Genomic DNA, 18,415 nt, shown 5'->3' on the forward strand with positions numbered 1-18,415 from the left:
TATTCATTTTATGTATATTATTCATATTTATTCGTTAATTAGATCACTACAAGGAGTTTCTTGTGCATGGATTTTTTTTTATTCAAGTGACTAGTAAACTACTTTATGATCAACGTCATTCAGTTGGATTTAGACTTTTGGGTTCTCTTCTTTGTCGCCTTAAATAGTATAGTTGAATGAAAAAAAGAACAATCTCATTATACAAGGAAAAAAAAACAAAATAGCAGTACTCAACGGAAGAATGTTTCATCAATAAATTTTCCCCCATTTAAATCGAAAACATTCTTCGTTATGCTCAATAAAGTTGGGTAATTGTATGTAGGTTGTTCGCACAACAATTGCGCGCCACCAATAAATTCTGGATTCGAATATAAAATGGAACGTTGTGTTCAACAACAAAAACAAGTGTTCTACATAAGCAGAAATCGAACGAAAAGAAAAAACGAATTGGATTTGGAGCCAATGTCTTGAGACAACTTTCTTTATTGCTCTCTATTTGTTGTTTATTTTGCTATTGGCAAAAAGTATAAATCACCCACACCCAATTACACATTCCATGCCCGATTTATCTGTATGCATTTCATTGTGTAGCGAATGTGGATGAACGTTTTATAAAGAGCATAGAGAATAAATAGTTTTGAGAAACAACCGTTTGCATGTTTTTTCCACTTCTCCAATTTTTTGGGATTGGTAATATATGACATATATAGGTTTAAAGTCAGTGTGTTGAAAATGAGATCTACTATCAAATTTGAATGAAATATTAAAATATGATTTTAAAAAAATCTTCATTCTAAGCTTTACAAACACTCCATTTGGATTTGGTTTTGGTTCATAGTTTAGTTGCGGCGGCTGAAACCCGAAAATCAGCATTTCCCTAAACACTACAGTTGATTAGAATGCATTATTTTTGTGTTGTCTTTTTTTTGTTTATAATGAAGCCGAATATTGGGTAGGTGCAATCTATTCGTATTGTTATTAGTTTTTGGGGTGCAACTGTCTAATAATCGATAAGTGTAAAAAATAGATTTTGTCGTTCTTTTTATTTTGTTCACCAAGCGCAATGTAATGCACATGCCAAGAAGCCGACACACCAAAGATAAAATACAATTTTCACCACAATCGGTTATTGATTTTCGTTTATAATTTATACAAAATTCCGAGCATTCGTAGAAGAATTTGTGTTTTTTTTTATTTAGTTTTTGTTGTTGTCTATCGCTTATATAGTAGAATTAAAGAATCCATTTTTTTTTGCTAGAGATATTCGTGAATTTATATATTGTCCTAAATATAATAATTTGCATGTAGAAAAGTAGTCGTAGTATTGGCAAGTCTCTTCTTGGTCAGATTCATTCAATTTGTTGTTGTATTTTTGTTTGTTTAAAGAGACATTAAAAGAAAAGAGTTAAAATTTTGTATATATAAAATTGCACCGTTTTTTTAAGTCGCACTTTTTGAGATTGAATACTTTTTAAAGTTTTTTTTTTGGTTTGTTCTTTTGTTCAGTTTTGATTTCGTTTCACGTGAAATAAGTACACAAACAAGCAACTAATGTATATGTGTAACGCATCCCAATAAAAACGGGAAAAACCGAGAATTTTTTGGTAGTAATTCACCAAACATTGTAGCTTTCGTATTTGCAAATAAGGCAAAAATTCAATGATCGAATAACACAGAGATAACTTTGTCTATTTGATTTTCTATTGTTTCGCTCTCCTTTTCCGGGCTATTCCATGATAAATCGTAGCATACTTTAACTTTGTTTTTTTTTTAAGTTCGATATGTGCCATACATTTTCTGTGTGTGTGAATTGATATTTTGAAGCTAGTTGACCGTCGTTGATCGGCCCAACACTATTTGAAAGTGTCCTTGGATCGCGATAAGAAACGTTCGAAAAACTTTTTTTCGGGCAACGGATATCATACTGAAACATTAATTTGCCATCTTCCACGATCTGGTTCATTTTGGCGAATGAAAATTTTTATATGTGCACAAAGACTTTATGACAAAGTGAATGGCTTTCATATGTTGATGATGTCATTTTAATTTTCTAATGAAAATTGACGGACTCAATCTGTTGCCGTGTCCAAGTCGTTTCCATTCTACGAATCCATTCATTTTAAGAATCTATTATCAAACAATCGTCTCTGCATCGAGCAATTCTATTATTCTGAGTTACAGTTAGTTTGGTTGCGTTTTTTTTATGTGGAAATTGGTTCGATTTCCGTTGCGAATATCAGGCGGAAGCTGACCACTTGGTGATGCATAGTGTGTAAGTGTGCCAGAGAGATTCGTTACTTCATTTGGTTGTGATTGTCGCAGTTGCACGAAAACGGCGCAGTAAAAAATAGATTGAAATGGCACAACTCCGGTGATAAAAAAGAAAGAATGAGAACAGATTCAAATGTCTTAGAAAAGATGTCGTTAATGGAAACTATGTTTAATGCATCCCTCATTCAAAGAGGGCGATTCATAATGTAATACAAAAAAGGAACCGATCGGATGAACCATCGGAAATAGTCTAATCTAACTTAGTGCAAAAAGCAACAATTATAACAAAAAAAATCCAAATCAAGAATAAAAGGAAACAACATTGCCGTATAGTACGCAGATATCACTTGGAAATAGAGTAACATTGACCCAACTAAAAGAATATGTGTGGTGAACAAATTGTTTGGAACAACAAATGTTCGAATAAAACCAAAAATTTGGCGCAAACTTTTTCCGCCATATACATTTCATTGTAGTTGTTGCTTTTTGATTAAGTCGCCTAAATATGTTCAATAAATCGAAGGGAAAAAAAATCAAATGTCTAAATCAGATTTCTAAATTGTGTCAATATTAATTTGGCGGAATCTGGTCATATCAACAAACAAGCGAAAAACGATCATCCACATACCGCTGCGTATTTGCATCGTACCGGATATAATATATGATTAACCTAAGCAACTCTAATGAATAATCGACAATAGTCGTCTACTGATTTTTTTCTTCTTCTTCTAGATGTTCCATTTGATTTTTGTAAAATAATTAAGTATCACGATAGTCTCGCTGCATATGTTAAAATACACAAAAATAACCAAAATTATAAGCAACATCTAAATGGTTTTTTTTCCTCTCTTTCCTATTTGATTTGGTTGAGCATTTTGTAAAATTGACGACGCCTTTCATGTGAACTAATTCGAAACTAAGAGGAAATGTTTATGAAGAAATTTGTGAGGGAGAGAAGGTAAAATGCACATTTCTCTGTGTGTTTTCTTCTTTAAATGTGTCGTTCGAAAAGCAATAGTCCGGAAATCAACGTTGATTGACGAAGCTATGAATAGAAAATATGGGTGAGAAAAACGAATTCTTAATCATAAAGGTAATAAATCGAAAATAAATTGCAACACCTAAAAAAGTCTAGACAGTCGAATTAAAAAAGTTCGAATAAAGTTCAGGGGGGACAGTCAAAAAATTAATATAAAGGAATATCATCATGTCTCGTTCATTTTGTTTATACTTAATTCTAAAAAAAATGTATTAGCTAAAAAAGCGTTTCGGTATGCGTTTTGATTTTACATCTAAAAAGGTGAAAATAATTTTATAACTAGATTAATATGATCCCAGCTCATTTGTGAAGAAAATTGATCAGCTTGTACGTGTGACGATTTTTTCTTGTCATCTTTCTGTTGTGGAAATAAAATCCCACAATATCACTCCAAATTTCCGTGTTAGATCAGACGTACGTGTGTTTGTGTATGTTTTTTTTTCAGCTGAGAATTATGCATATGCAGCAGACATAAAACTGAAGGCATTTTAGAATACGCTTGTTATCGCCACACTCGACATTTTGAACCCGCAATGTAGGATTTTTTTTTCGAAAAAAGAATACTCTGGCGTTCTGAAATACGCGCGTACACTTCACTTTTCCCATTGCCAATTTATCAATCGATAAGCAATTTTCGATTAATTACTTTTTCGGTCTGTATCACGCTCGCTTGCTCGACTACGAATCGCACTGAAATTGGAACAATTCATCTACAGCTGACCGCATTTGATTAATAATTTCTAACGAACTCTAGTAGTCACTTTATCGATTTGCATTTTTCAACTATTTTTTTTTTCTTTGTTTAGTTTTTTTTTGATGTTCTTTAAATCTACGAAAAAAAAATTCCACTATTTTCTATATATATATATGTGTTGAATATTTTTTTTTGTTTGGCTGTATTTGAAATCTTGCTTGCACTAATGATTGTTCAATTTTTTTTTTGAATTAGCCGTTTAACTAATATTGCTCTTTAAAGCTTCCAAACGTTGCCGCCTTAAACGGTAATCTAGCTGCGTATATGTCACGATTTTAAATGCATTTTTTTTTTGCTATTCGGTTTGTTTTGTTCATACAATCCTATTAAATACGTATATTTATTTACTTGTTTCTCTCTTCTTCTGTGTCGTTAATTTATTTCTTTTCATTTTCATTTTAAATTTGCACCTTTCTTCGTCTTCTTCTTCTTCTAAATAGTTCTGTTTTGAAAAGAGTTTCGATGGTCCCTATAATATTGCAAAGAATTTTCCAACATTTTTTGCGGCTTGTGTTTTTTTCGTAATTTTCTCTATATACCCAAATAGCTGCATAGATGGTAGACATAATCTGTGTGTTCATAGTTTTATATATATTTATAGGTGTTTTGAAAGAAACAATTTTAAAAAGAAAATTGCTCGAGTAAAATTTTTTTTTTTCGTTTTTTTCTTTCAACTATATTCTCCAGCGCTATACTAGGACTAATAAAGATGTATTCGGAACTATGGAATACAGAAAAAATATCGATTTTCTTCTTATTTTCTTCTTTCAATTCAAACTGACTGACGCCATTACAGACAAAACTGTGTGCCACTGTATTCGGTGAATGGTGTGTATGTGCGTGTGTTAATGTGGTGTGGCAGTTGTTGGGCCAAATTTCGAAGATTATTTCATCAGTGTCAAACTTCTACGCATTTTTTTGGGATAAAGTATTATTTCTTCTTCTTTAAATATGAGGTTTTTTTTCCTCTGTTGGTTTGGTGTCCAAACGACGTGCTTAATCATTATCACTGGATAACGGAAAGTAGATAGGTAGAGAGAGAGAGAGCATTGACTTCGTTTTTTCTTCTTTTGATTCAATGTTTAAGCACTACTGATGATCATACCATTCTTTTCATATGGAAGTATACTTGTTAAAAAAGGACAAATGGCTACTTGTCTCTCTTTGATCGGTTTTTGAGTAGATAGCACGCAATTTGGTTCCCGTGTCATTTATTTCTTTAAATTCTCCGTTCATTTAGTGTGTGTTGTTTCTGTTCAACAAATCCAGTTAATGTGGTGACAAGTCTTCTTATATGTTCACCATGCCAGTGGATGAGTGCGAACTTGAACTGATGGGCAACGTGACATTGGTCACTTTCGGATCATGATTGATATCGGCGCTGCCATTTCGATCGGTCGATGAGTTGTACGATGATTTGGTTTCTAACAATGTTGTCGGAACACGATATTTTCCATCTACATGCTGTCGGTTTGACAAGCTGTGAGCAGTGCTGCCACTTCTGTTTGATCGGGTCGACGCTGCCGATGTGTTGCTATTGTTTCGAGAGCATCGTCGTGAACCTTTGAATACATTTTTTTGAATTAGGGTTAGAGCATAATTCGGATGGTGGATAGTAATTGCAACGGAATGGTTTGGTTTGGTTTTGGTAGTGAATATCAAAAATAGATCGTAACAACTCATGTGAAAGGCTCTTCAATTCAAAATAGGAAAAAATTGTGAATTAAAACGAAAATATCAAACACAAAACCAAATTGAAACGAAAAAATAACCTCTATCAAAATGAAGCGTAACAAATTCAGTAACTTCTAATGTAAAAATTACTTTTGGATCGAATCGAGGTTCTGTTTAACAATCAAATGGATAAACACAGCCCACTGTCTCACTCTTAACCAAGATAGTCATTTGTCCAAATTTAGTCACATTGATATTGTTTTATTTTTAGCCGTTTCGTTTTCGATTTGTCTCTCTTCAAATACAAATGTCGTCGTGGTCAGTTTTCACCGTTTTATTTTCTCACATAATATTTTACTCAGGATCTCTTTCAATTGGATCATTTTTTTTGTATGTTCTGTGTAGTTTTTTGGTTTTGTTCTTTTTTTTTCAATTATTTTCTGTGTGAGTCTTTTTTGTTCATTCCTTACAGTTGAATGTGTTCATGTATCATTCGAATGCAAAAACATTCACTTTTGTTTAAAAAAAAAAAAGTATTTGAGGGGGTCATTTTTATCAATCGTTTGGTTGTAGTTTTGTCTCTTGCATGGCATCGACATTATCTATAAAAATATAAAAATGGAAAATACGCAAATAATTTTCACATCAAAATCCACATATGTTGATTAACATGTAACGCACAACTTTTTCTCATTTTTGTTTAGAAATTCAAAAAAAATTTGTGTGTGTTTATAAGAAAAAAAGACGGTTTTGTTGAGTCTGAATTGCAAAGGAAACATTCCAAAAAAATATTACTATTTTGAAGTAGCCCCATATCAACCAATCGCATTGGATGACCTGCAGTTTGAATAGTTCAAAATAATAATCGAGACCATATGGCTTCGATCACCTTCGTTTCAAAATAGTAATAGTTCCATTTGAAAGACTTTTTAGTTTAGAGAGAGAGAGAGAAAAAATGTTCACTATGTGCTTGTTATGTTGTTTGTAATTTACATGTACAACTCGATAGATAACTGACAAAATCAAAAGTTATCCGAAAGATAGAAACATTCAAATAGGAAATAATTGTTTTATGTACATTGGTGATAAGTGAATAGTGTTTGTTTTGAACTGTATATATATTTGATTCGAAATAATAAACGCTTGCTTGTTTGATACAGCTGAGTAAAAAGTTGTCATTATGATGTGTAACAAAGTAGTGTCAAAAAAGTTTTTTGTTTATTCTGTTTCAAATAGGCGAGATTTAGCAGTAGAGTAGTAGCTGAGCATAGAGATCGAAAAACCAAAATTGTGTGCAAAGACGGTAACGATCAAAATATGTTTTAAATTAAATTTGTTGCACTTGAATGGCATTGATTTATTTCAAAGTCGACATTTGGCCTTGCTATGTGTAGAACATAAATTTTCTGCTCGGTCGGCGGGTGCATTTGATTGTAAACGTAACAAAAACGGATTGATTTGAAAACTAAAAGCAGTAAGAATGAAATCCATATTCATGAAATGTTCTTCACATTGACATTTTTTTCGGCAGCAAAACAATTTTGGCAAAAAGCTCATCAGAGTTTAAGCAAATGTGGCAACAAATAAAAATACACAATAACGCAGTTGTAGAGATGAAAACATATTTTGTTTGTTGTAAATTTTGTCATTCAAAACAGAAAAAATGTATAAGAAAAGTGATAGCAACGGTTAGGTGCAGGAATTTAAACGAAAATTGAATGGTTCAGTGTTCTAATTATGGAGGAGGTGATGGTAGTAGTGGTTAAAAGCGATTGAGTGATTTGCAGCTACATAAATACCTTGCCTACCTATCGATGGATTGGGCGAATGCGGACGCAACGATACCATGCTCGGTTGACGAGATGGCATCCTCATTGACATACGCGAACCACGACGCTCCTGACTATGCATTAGCTTATTATCTCGAAGCAGAGATACGTTCATCAGGCGCGGATTTGGCGTATTGAAAATAGTTCGATTTTCACGCCATCGAGCACTGTTGAAGGGAGAAAAAAAAGGGGAGAGAAATAAGTATACAAAACGGGCATATCAATGTTTAAGTTCATTTTCAACATGCTTTGTTTCCGCTAATCGAAAACAAAAACGTCAACAGTTCCATTTAGTAGAAGAACATGGAGAAGAGGGAGAGAGAACACAAACAAAATGAATCGAATTTACTAACCGACTGAATAGACGTAAAACGACGCAAATAATGACAAACATTAGCGCCATTCCAGCAAGTATCCCAATCATGGCTGGATCAACGTATCTCTCCGGTTCTCGCGACTCTCGCGTGACTGTGTGCATGTTTTCAATTGTAAAAGGAAATGATTTTAGCATTTTTCTACATAATATTTTACACCGCAGCCCGAACATTGCCTATGTTCATGTCGTCGGTCGCCCTTAACCCATTAACTACCTCTGATCGATTTTTCAATCAGTGAATTTTGCTATGTGGCTCATGCTTCGAACTCCGTTTCCAGATAGGGAATCCGGTTAGACTTTTTCTTTAATTGTAGTTTGATAAGAGTATTGCCCAATGAAATTAATACAAAATAAATGGAAAAAATTCAACTTGTCTGGGAACGGAAACCTACTTTTGGACTCTTTTTTATCAAAAAAAAAAAGAAAAGAAAAATATTTTATGCCAATGATAAATAAGAAAAAATAAATAAATAAAATGAAAAGTCCATTTTTTATAAAACAATAAAAAAAATTGTGTTTATTTCAATTTTTGTTTATGATACAGATGCTTAGAGATGTGTGGTCGAACCTTATCCTTTATTTCTTATGACGCTGGAGCCACAACTCATTGCGATACAAACTCATTGCGTAAACTACACACTCATAACCAAAAAAAGCGGCACAAATAAAGAAGAAGAAGAGGGAGAAATACATGATATGGACTGTAGTTCACTTTGTTGGAGTTAGAATGACCGGATTCCCTCAATACTGCGAATTGAAAGTAATAAAATGTGAAAGTTTCGTGCATTTTAAAATAAGAACCCTGGTAGTTGATGGGTTAAGCTGCCGGAAGAAGTAAGTGTTTTATATTCATACCTTTGCATTCAATGGTTCCGTCTTTGTTTGGAATTGGTGACATTTCGAAACGGCAAATGCATCTTCCATCACGGCATTCCGTTAGGAAATTGAACGCCTCGCATTGCTCATTGAAAAAGCAGCTTTCATTAATTGACGCCTCTGTAAAATGCGATACAAAAGAGAAAAGGAACAGCGTTTCAGAATTCATTCAGTTTGGAAAAGAGAGCATGCACGAAACGGCGCGCGTTGGCTTCTTAAATCACACATATACACAGTAAAAAAAAATGAAAGAAATGAAAGGGCTTTGTTGGGCATGCGAACGAGCAACTAAGCTTTCATTGAAATTTGTGTTGAAGTTTATACATCATCTCTCGTTCTCTGTGCTCTTTTTCTCTCAGCACAGCATACCATCGCATAAAGGAAATTATAGCGAAAACGAAGTAAAAAAAATGGAAATGAACAAGTGGCTAGCAGCCAAGTTATGAGCTAAAGTGTCTGATTTTCCCGATTTCCGTTGAACGTAACGCGCCGCACCGCGCTCGCTTGCTCGTTCGTTCGCCTACTACTCCTCTGCTCATACGCATTACATTCGAATTGTACAGCATTTTGATATAATCGTTCCATGGGAGGAAAATAACAAGAAACTCATTGGGGTTTCAATAAGCCGACATGAAGTCGCCAATTTAAATATATTGTTATCCTTAAATGTTTTGTGTGTTAGTTCAGACGTTGTTTTTACGTCACAATGTTTGCCCCCTTTTTTTCCCTATATAGTTGGAATGGCACGCACATAGTTCATACACCTGAAGCAGGGAAAAAATAAATAAATTCTGCTGCACTGTTTCAGCCCAGCCATTGTAAACCATACACACACTCACACATAGTGTATTTATCGATCAAATTAACCGCAAAATATTCTTTCATTTTATTTTCCTGTGTGTGATAATTACTTTCCGCTTCTTTTTTTTTCTTAAAATGATGAAAAACGCTTTTGAATAAATCATTTGTACTTAATTGTTAATGGTTTTTCTGGTTTTAATTTTTTCATCGAAGCGAATTTCAATGCAAAACTGCCATTGTTTTTGGAAGCCACACACCGAGAGAGAAAAAAGTATGCGTGGCCAATGTCTCTGTGGTTGTGTGTGGCTGGTTCACGGTTCAAAGTTCGGTGTTAGATTCGTTACTTCCACGCAAACGTAAAATTTGCAGATAAGAACCGTAAAACCATTGCCTGACATTCTAACGGGCAAAAGCAATGTGGTGATTGGGTTTTTTTTCAAACTTTTTCTCTCTTTAGTTTCCGAAAATAAATAACGATTTTCGTATTATTGTGATTCAGAAATGCTATTTTTTTGTTCAAAGACGAGAAAAAAAACACAAACACACAACGGCGAAAACAAAAACCATGGAACCATGGTTTTATGTTTTTGTTGAATCTTACAATTCACTATCATGAATTTGAATGCATAGATGGCATGGAGAGTGTGGGTGAAATAGAGAGAGGTAGAAAAGGAGAAAGACGGAGAGGGAATATAAAGGAACTCTGTGCGCTTATCACATTCCCAAAGCTCAAACAATATAAATTGATTCTAAGAAAGGCTATAAAAATTTGGGTTCATTCTGTTGAAAGGGAGAAATTTCATTCTCGCATGATTTGCGTTATTGTTAAGCAAATTTCCCCCCAATTTTTCGGCTAAACAAATGGTTATGACAGGTTAAAGCCATTCGATTGTAATTGCTCGAACACTTTTAAGCTTCGATTATATGGATGGCTTCAAACCAAAGGATATGAACCAACTTAGAACGTTGGGGTCGTGTGGCTGTTGCCACTATCGTGTGTGTGTATGTATATTTTTCGGATATTGCTGTGATTTGGTCGAAGCGCTGTTTCCGGTTCAAGGCAACTATTGTTTGTTTAAACAGTATAATGTTGAATATATACATATTGACGATGGCAAGCAGAAAAAAAACAACAACAAAATCAAACGACAAACACTGTCAAAACATAATTATGACATTACTTACCCTTTCCACATTTATCAATATGATTAGTAACGGGAAGTGCCTCAACACATTGACACGACCTCTTTTTCGAATCGCAAATTGAGCCCGGAAAGCCACATTCTTGTGTTGTTTCGCATTTGTCGCCGAACTTTTTGATCCCTCGGTTTCCATAATCTGGTATAGACACAGATACAGACAGCGACGGAGAGAAAAAAAGAGGGAAAAAAACAGAAAAAAAAAATAGATTAATGTGCCCCATTAATTAACATGGCAGTTGTAATCCAAACATGACATTTTTTTTTATTAAGTTTTCCAAGAGCACAAACAAACACACAGCTTTAGCAATTGAATTGAAAATGAAAAAAAAGTATTCGAGACTAATTAAATCATTTTGAATGAAGCGATTCAACAAGTTAATTACCGATGTTTTCTGCATGAAAAAAAGTGGAATTTCATGTCGCCCGCTGCGGCCGCAGCTGTGTGTGTGTGTGTGTTTATGTGTCTGTTGCATCTGTGCAACGTGAAAATGAAGTGCAACCATCATAAAATTGCATGACTCACCAAATTCAGTTGTTGTCGGTACATCAGTGTTGAGATTCACTCCATTTTTGCCACCACTTTCTGACACACTATTTGCAGCAACAAATGGAATGGCATTTACGAAGCACAAATAAAATACCGATATACAGAATATATGGAGCATCGTTGTAAATGCATTTGCTGACAATAATGACTGTTGATTTTGTGGTTGTTCTGGTTGTTTTTGTCGTTGCACTCGATGTTGGCTCTTCCGATGAAGCCGTGATCGAGCTGAAGTGGATGCACTCATTTCCATTATGCGACCGTAGTTAAATTGTTTAGCACAATGTTGCATTGTGAATCGGGCTTCTCGACGCACCGCAGAAGCCCTGACTGGTTTCATGTTGACGCAACTTCGAGTATATCCAACATGTTGGATCGACTCTTCAGAATTCGCCAATCTGAAAAATATATATGCGTCATGAAGAGAGCGAACGAGCGAGAGGGAGAGAGAGAGAGAGACAGCGAAAAAAAAGATAAAAATATACCAAACAACCGCTCAGTCTCACTTGCCATTCATGCAAAAATGTGTAATAATAAAAATATATCATCATAAATATTTAACTAAACGTCATTCAAGCACATAATTCGCTGCATTAAATTATCAAGTAATATTCAGAGCGTTAACCATAATGATCTGAGAGCAGAAAACGACCGATAAAATGACTTCATATCATATTTTTAGCCGAGCTGTGCGGTTGAATATTCTAATGCGCCAGCAGACGCAATAGGAAAAAAGCGATTGCAATTTCTGTTGAACGAGGGAGTGAGAGAGATTGAACGAGGGAAAATCGGATATGGTTCAAATGAAACTGGTTTTTTTTCTCGGTGGGACGGTGGGTGGTTGGTTGGTAAATTGAAAAGATTGACGTGCACGGCTTTACGTTATCTTTTCTAAACGCGTTACGAGTGGATAAATAGTTCGAGCAGCTTTATGGCTTTTTTGGGGGTTCTTCTTCTTCTTCTTATTGCTGCTAATGCTGTGCCATTTTCGCCCAGTTACAAATATAGTCAAATCGAAATGAATTCAATGCCAGAGAAGTGGTTCTTCCGATGCAATAAAATATTCATCACGTTAAATGAATTGAACAGCATACGAAGCCCCGAAATTGATTGAAAATCAATGAATTATCAGCCGAAAGGAACGGGGCGAGAGAAAGAGAGTGAGAAGTGCGCGAGCCAGCGAGCGAGCGAATAAAAATACAAATGGGGAGCAATGGCATGCACATTTGTACGCATCAAATATAGTCATAATGTTCCCAATTTGGTAATAAACGAAAACGAGGCCACACCGAGAGCAAAACCAAATTTCATCATATCGCACCTAATTTCAAATCCGTTAATTCATCAATTTCAATCAATAGCAAAACATCAGTCTCTCACTTTGATATTATACACACACACACACACACTCACACATGGTGTCCGCACATGAATGCAAATTATATCAACACTGTTCTAATTTGGTATATTGTGACATCGTGGTTGTTATTTTTAATTTCTCACACAATTGCAGCGAACATTTTCCATTTAATCCGTTAAAAGTTCTTGTTCATTGTTTCGATGACCTTTGTTCGCATTAATTTGCATAAATTTCGTGTTGAAGTCACCGCACTGCACTGCACATAATATGCACACTAATTTTAATTGCTCATGATTTCTGACGTTTTCTCAGATTTCTCGCATCGTTTAACAGGCTGTGTGAATCGAACTGGTTAATTTGAAATCCCTTGGCTGAGAATTGAAACGAATCGAATATGAAGGCACCGAAAACCAAAATGAGGATGCATACACTGTGGAACAACAACAAACAAGCACACACACCTATGAAAAGGATATAAATCTAGTGTCAGCACCAATTTTCTTGTCTATTTCTTCTCTTCTCTTCGCTGCTTTTTCACAAAAGTTCCTATGCATGTAAACCACTTCCGCGGAGCAAAGCCACTTTTCTTACAGCAAACGAATCAAAAGAATCAATAGAAACACAAAGGGAATGAACGAATTTTCATTTATATCTGAAACTGTGTGAAAGAACGAACGAACGAAATAAACGTATGGAGAAAAAAAGTTCTCGCAAATACTCTCTCAAACCGAGCAGCAGCAGCACCACCAAATGAATAGAGGACTAATTACGAGAGAGAGAGAGTAAAGGCACAAACTGAGATGAGAGGAAATGTAGGAAAACAACCACGTGTGATATATTTGATTTGCATTTGTATGTCCGCAATGTAGAGGATATGTGTGGTGAAACTAGTCATTTTGAAAATATTTGTACACAATGTGTTATTTTGTAGCACCGCAACAAACCCGATCCGATATTATTCCGTGTATTGTTGTTATGTTGTATGCGGTGGATAGAGAGAGAGAGAGAGAGAGAGCAGCGAGAGCGACTTTTTTCCGAATTTACAAAAAGCCAAAAGAAAAATGGAAAAGGAAAGAAGAAATAGAGAAAAAAGGCGAACACACACGGCTTTGTGTATGTATGGCTCAAAAGCAATTCAAGAAAACATCTCTCTGCGCTTTTTTCCCTTCCTTTGTTTCTGCTTATGCTCGCTGTAGTCGCCGTTTAATTTCATTTGATCAATTTTTTTTTCTTTTGATATATTACTGAATTTGTGCTAATTATACCCGTAACGCACATAGAACTTTTAACTGGTTTCTAATTTTCTTCTTCTCAAAATTGGTGTATTCACACTTACGCGTCGTTGCCGAAAAAATCACACAAAAATGAAGAAAAAAAAAAACGAAACCGAACCAAAAACTATTCGAATGTATCACACAATTTTTTGTTTGTTCCTATAAAATTTTCCGTTCGTTTTAGTCTTAAAGGGTACGGCGAATGTAGATAATTACGCCAAAAATAACCAAATATTTCGAAAAGCACACCAAAATACCAAAATCAAAAGCACACACTAACGTGATGGAGCGTCACACGTCGCAATTTATAATAAAGCAATGGCAAAATAAATGACTGCTTATGTCACTGTGCATGAGCACAAACCGAGCAATTCCATTTGAAATGTCGGAATGAACAGGATTCATGTCCTGATTATCCACATGGAGGGGCTGCCGCCACCACATTTGACATGGAATAGTCTGATAGTTCGTTTTTTTCTTTCATATTGGTGCTATACACACAACATACCAACACGGCAATAGGCAGTAAACAACACGATTCGATAGAGAGAGAAGAACAGAGAAGAATGGATGAAAGAAAGGGATAAAACACGAAATACTGCAGAGAAAATTCTCCATGTATGGCTTTGGAGAATGATTATTTATTTAGCAAACGCATGCGTTTCACCATCCATCGTGTGTGTGCACGAAATCCGTTCATATACGTAAATCAACACACAAGTATAGATTGTACCCTGGCACACACAACCGACACTCCGTTCAAACGGATTGAATTTGAGTTATTTTCGTTTCTATCCCGATACTTTGGCTTTGGAATTTTTGGACAACATTTCTCTCGCTCCCTCTCTCCCTCACTCTCGGTTGGAATAAACTTTTTGGCAACGTGTGTGGCATGCAAAGTTTTAACCACAACGAAAACCAAAGTAGCAGCTTTTGATATGGTTGCAAACAATTTCATTGAAATGAGAAATTTCTCACCGATGCTGCTACAAAGTTATCGACAGCGCGTTTGAATACTATGTGTCACGTGGTTTACAAATTTCAAATTGTAGCGGTTAAAAACCTCAACGACTTTTTTTCCACACCACATTCGACTTTGTAGCGGGAACGAAAATGAGTTATCAAGCCATTTTCATCATTTCCTCACACATCATCGCTGTGCCGCTGCAGATTCAAAGCATAAATTTGATGCAACATCGCCATCCAAACTATTGAATGAAATTGAACACAAAGCTACACACATTACAGAGATCAATATTACATCAAAATGATGCGAACAATTAAAAAGCGATTTATTTATGGTGTGATGCAGTGAGTAGCGCGCGCTCTCAGCACACCACGAATGTGTGCCAAAACTTTCTTCAAACGAAGTACAAGCGAGTTCGTTTTTGCAGTGTAACCGGAGAGAGAGAGAGATAGAGGAAGAATTTGAGAAAGGGTTCAGCGATCCTACCAAAGGTGAGGCAATCCCTACCATTCGATCGCTGCGTATTTGTCGTCTTATTTATAGTTCATTACATTTTCACAGATCATTTTAGTTGCGTTCATTGTATGATCTCTAGTTGAACGACCAACAAGTTTCCATTTGCATTTGGCTTGTTTAGTGTTCGTTGTTTTGTGCCACAATTTTCTCATTTTTCTGAGTGTTTTTCGGCAACAATGTTTCGTCAAATAAATCAGGCCATTTTGTTGTGTGCTGTTTTTGTTGTCGTCAATTGTTTCCCTGATGGCGGTCCAGCGGATACATGTACGATTGATTTTTTTTTTGCATTCAACAACAAACTAAATTCAATTAAAATGTAAATCAAATTATTTTTCAAATGAAAAGGTGTCAAGCCTGGACGATTCAATCAGCCAAATCATGGACAAGCCAGAACTCAGCCAATTGGCACTTTGCCGTACGAGGTGGTAGCCACCACTGATCAATATCAACCAGGACAACAAATTCAAAGTAAGTCATTTCCAATCGTATTTCGATTACTTTTCAACATTTCTCCACATTGTTGGAAATTCCAAGACTGAAGCAATACTGACTATCCCAATAAATCTGCCATCTCAATGTTTTTTCTGCAGTCACCGTTCGTGGTCCCGAATATTTCCGCGGATTCTTCATACAAGCGCGAGATGCCGAAACTAACGAATGGATTGGCACATGGCAAGACAGCCAAAATACAAAAACAATTCCAGAATGTGCATCAATCACCCATGCAGACAATCGTGATAAGGAAGGCGCAAATCTTATTTGGAATGCACCACAGCATAAGAGTGGTCGAGTTTATTTCACGTGAGTACTTTAGTATTATATCTCGGATCTTTGAATCATGGCAAGTTAATGGCAAATAAATTAAACAATTTTGCGATTTTTATCATATAAATGCTTAATTATACTATAAATGGAGAGTACATGTTAGCCAAGAGTGGCTCACCACCACAAACACACACACACACACACACACACTTGGTGTGTATAGACGAACTGTTTGTACAAAAATGTCGATCGCAATTTGCAACGAGTCGATTTCAGTGTCTATTTTTCATAGATGTGTTTCCAACGATTTTTTGTTGTTTGAAGACTGTTTTTCTCTTTCTTTTTTTTCCTCCGTATATTCATTTGCACCAATGTCCATTGCAAATCCAAACGGATTTCTTAATTCAATCAATTGAATAGCATGGCGCGTATATAGCTCGCAATTTTGTCTATCTGTATTCAATTATGTAACACATGTGTTTTGTGCGTTTTTTTTCTCTCTTCGCTTCTTTCTTTATCTTGTCGTCACTTCATCTCTCGAATTTTTCGTAACCGAAGAAGTTGAACCAACCGAGCTAGAGCAAACTACAGCACTATTGGCCAATGCACAAACGTATTATACGGTAATTAATGGAGATTTCGCACAGAGCAACGGGATTCTGGTCAAAGATTCAAATGTTCAGATTGTTGGCAAAATAGTCAAGTCATCGAAAAGTCTGTGTTGTTCGAAAAAAAAAGTGAATTCAAATGCTCCATGCTCATATATGTCTCGAAACTTTAACTCCAAAGCAAAAACCATGGAGCGCGCGTCTCTTTGCAACAAGAGAGGGAGAGAGAGAGGAGAAAAAAAACATACACACACTTTACATTGTTCACATTACAACGGCCAATTTTCGATGTTATTACGAGTGACGATTTTCAAAGGCAATGAAATACATTTGGCCCGATTTGTAACTCAATTCGAATTTTTTTCCATCGTTTTCTGTCGTCATCGCCATCGTTTGTTGCTATTGCTGTGGCTGTTGTTGTTGCTGCTGCTGCTAATTTCGTGTGTTATTCATAAGTTCGAGTGATTTTGTTGATGTTTCTTTTTTTAAAAGTTGCCCGTTTCACTTCAATGATATTTTAGATGACTCGGCAATTTGAAAAACAGTTATGTGAATGTTGATTATATCGAATTGCCTTGAAACATCTTCGACTTCGCCAAAAGTTTCGAACGTTTGTCGAGGTTTTTTTTCCTATGCGCCCGTCTAATGCACTGTGATGTGATTATTTTTCTTTGAAAAAAAAAAAATAAATACTTTGAAAACAAGCAGGTTTTTTTTCAATTGTACATGCAAGCCGAGAAAAAAAAACCTTTTTGGAGTTGTTGTTTTCGTTGTTTCGATTTCAAAGTTCCACATTGAAATGTCGAATGGAATTTAACATGAACATTTGGGTTTTCTTTCAATGGAACTGAATATTTGTATAGCCAGATTCATAAAAGCACTTGTCTCATTTCGTTGTGTCATTCTTTCTTTTTCAGTGGATCCATCGTTAAAAATTACTCCACCTTTTGGTCAGATGTCGTCGCCAAAATCCCCTTTTATCAGAGATGAACACACTTTAATTTTATGAAGGAACAAACAAACCGATCATTTCTTTTGACATAATTCAATGGAATTTTTGAATTGTCCAGGCACCGAAAAAAAAACAAAATTGTCGAAGAAAAGCGAAAATTACAAATAAATCGATAAAAAATTAATTTAACCGAATGTTTTGACATTTTGTTTCTCTTTGTGACTGAAACGTGTTTTTATTGAAGATCTGGTTTGATTTTTGACCGAGATGCGGACTGTGACTTCCACAGGGTATTTTATTAGATTTAAAAGATGCAACCAATGTTTGAATCAAATATTTCGATTCTTACCTCATGTCAAGATCTCAACTAATTTTTATTGATGCTGAAGGGAGTTGCGATCGTAATATTTATGGAATATGTTTTGTTCTGAGTCTAGCTTAACAACAACTGGGTAATGATTTGAAATTACTGAGCCTTTATATATAAATATATGATGAAGTTTCCTGCTATATTTTTTATTATCCCAAGTGGATAGAGTGAGAACTGGAATTCTAAATTTAGAAGTTGATCAATCTAAACGAGATTCGTCGAAGTCTTGACTATTGA

General features: G+C 35.3%; 2 protein-coding genes across 12 annotated transcripts; one reads left to right on the forward strand and one right to left on the reverse strand.

Annotated features, from left to right (window-relative positions):
- Positions 1 to 1,169: 1,169 nt before the first annotated feature.
- On the reverse strand, positions 1,170 to 18,410 carry LOC129578864 (uncharacterized). Of its 11 annotated transcripts, none has more exons than XM_055468071.1 (8): positions 18,158 to 18,410; positions 12,870 to 13,187; positions 11,346 to 11,764; positions 10,806 to 10,958; positions 8,799 to 8,939; positions 7,921 to 8,035; positions 7,538 to 7,734; positions 1,170 to 5,626 (listed from the first exon to the last, which is right to left on the reverse strand). In XM_055468071.1, exons 2-8 carry the CDS (start codon positions 12,884 to 12,886, stop codon positions 5,355 to 5,357), a joined length of 1,314 nt encoding a protein of 437 aa, XP_055324046.1. In that variant the 5' UTR covers positions 12,887 to 13,187; positions 18,158 to 18,410; the 3' UTR covers positions 1,170 to 5,354. The 11 variants fall into 11 exon arrangements, 10 of the variants coding, with proteins under 10 accessions (XP_055324046.1, XP_055324052.1, XP_055324048.1 ...); XM_055468077.1 differs by lacking the exon at positions 12,870 to 13,187 and adding an exon at positions 17,111 to 17,525; XR_008689146.1 differs by lacking the exon at positions 18,158 to 18,410 and adding an exon at positions 5,889 to 6,340 and having other exon boundaries at positions 5,503 to 5,626; positions 12,870 to 13,164.
- LOC129578870 (putative defense protein 3) lies at positions 15,589 to 17,951 on the forward strand. The gene is made up of 4 exons (XM_055468090.1): positions 15,589 to 15,747; positions 15,829 to 15,951; positions 16,074 to 16,284; positions 17,774 to 17,951. Exons 1-4 carry the CDS (start codon positions 15,660 to 15,662, stop codon positions 17,844 to 17,846), a joined length of 495 nt encoding a protein of 164 aa, XP_055324065.1. The 5' UTR covers positions 15,589 to 15,659; the 3' UTR covers positions 17,847 to 17,951.
- Positions 18,411 to 18,415: the final 5 nt, after the last annotated feature.

This window comes from Sitodiplosis mosellana, unplaced genomic scaffold, assembly GCF_009176505.1.
Source record: "Sitodiplosis mosellana isolate CC-2019 unplaced genomic scaffold, AAFC_SMos_1.0 Smas_scaffold_6226, whole genome shotgun sequence".
Lineage (NCBI taxonomy): Eukaryota > Metazoa > Arthropoda > Insecta > Diptera > Cecidomyiidae > Sitodiplosis > Sitodiplosis mosellana.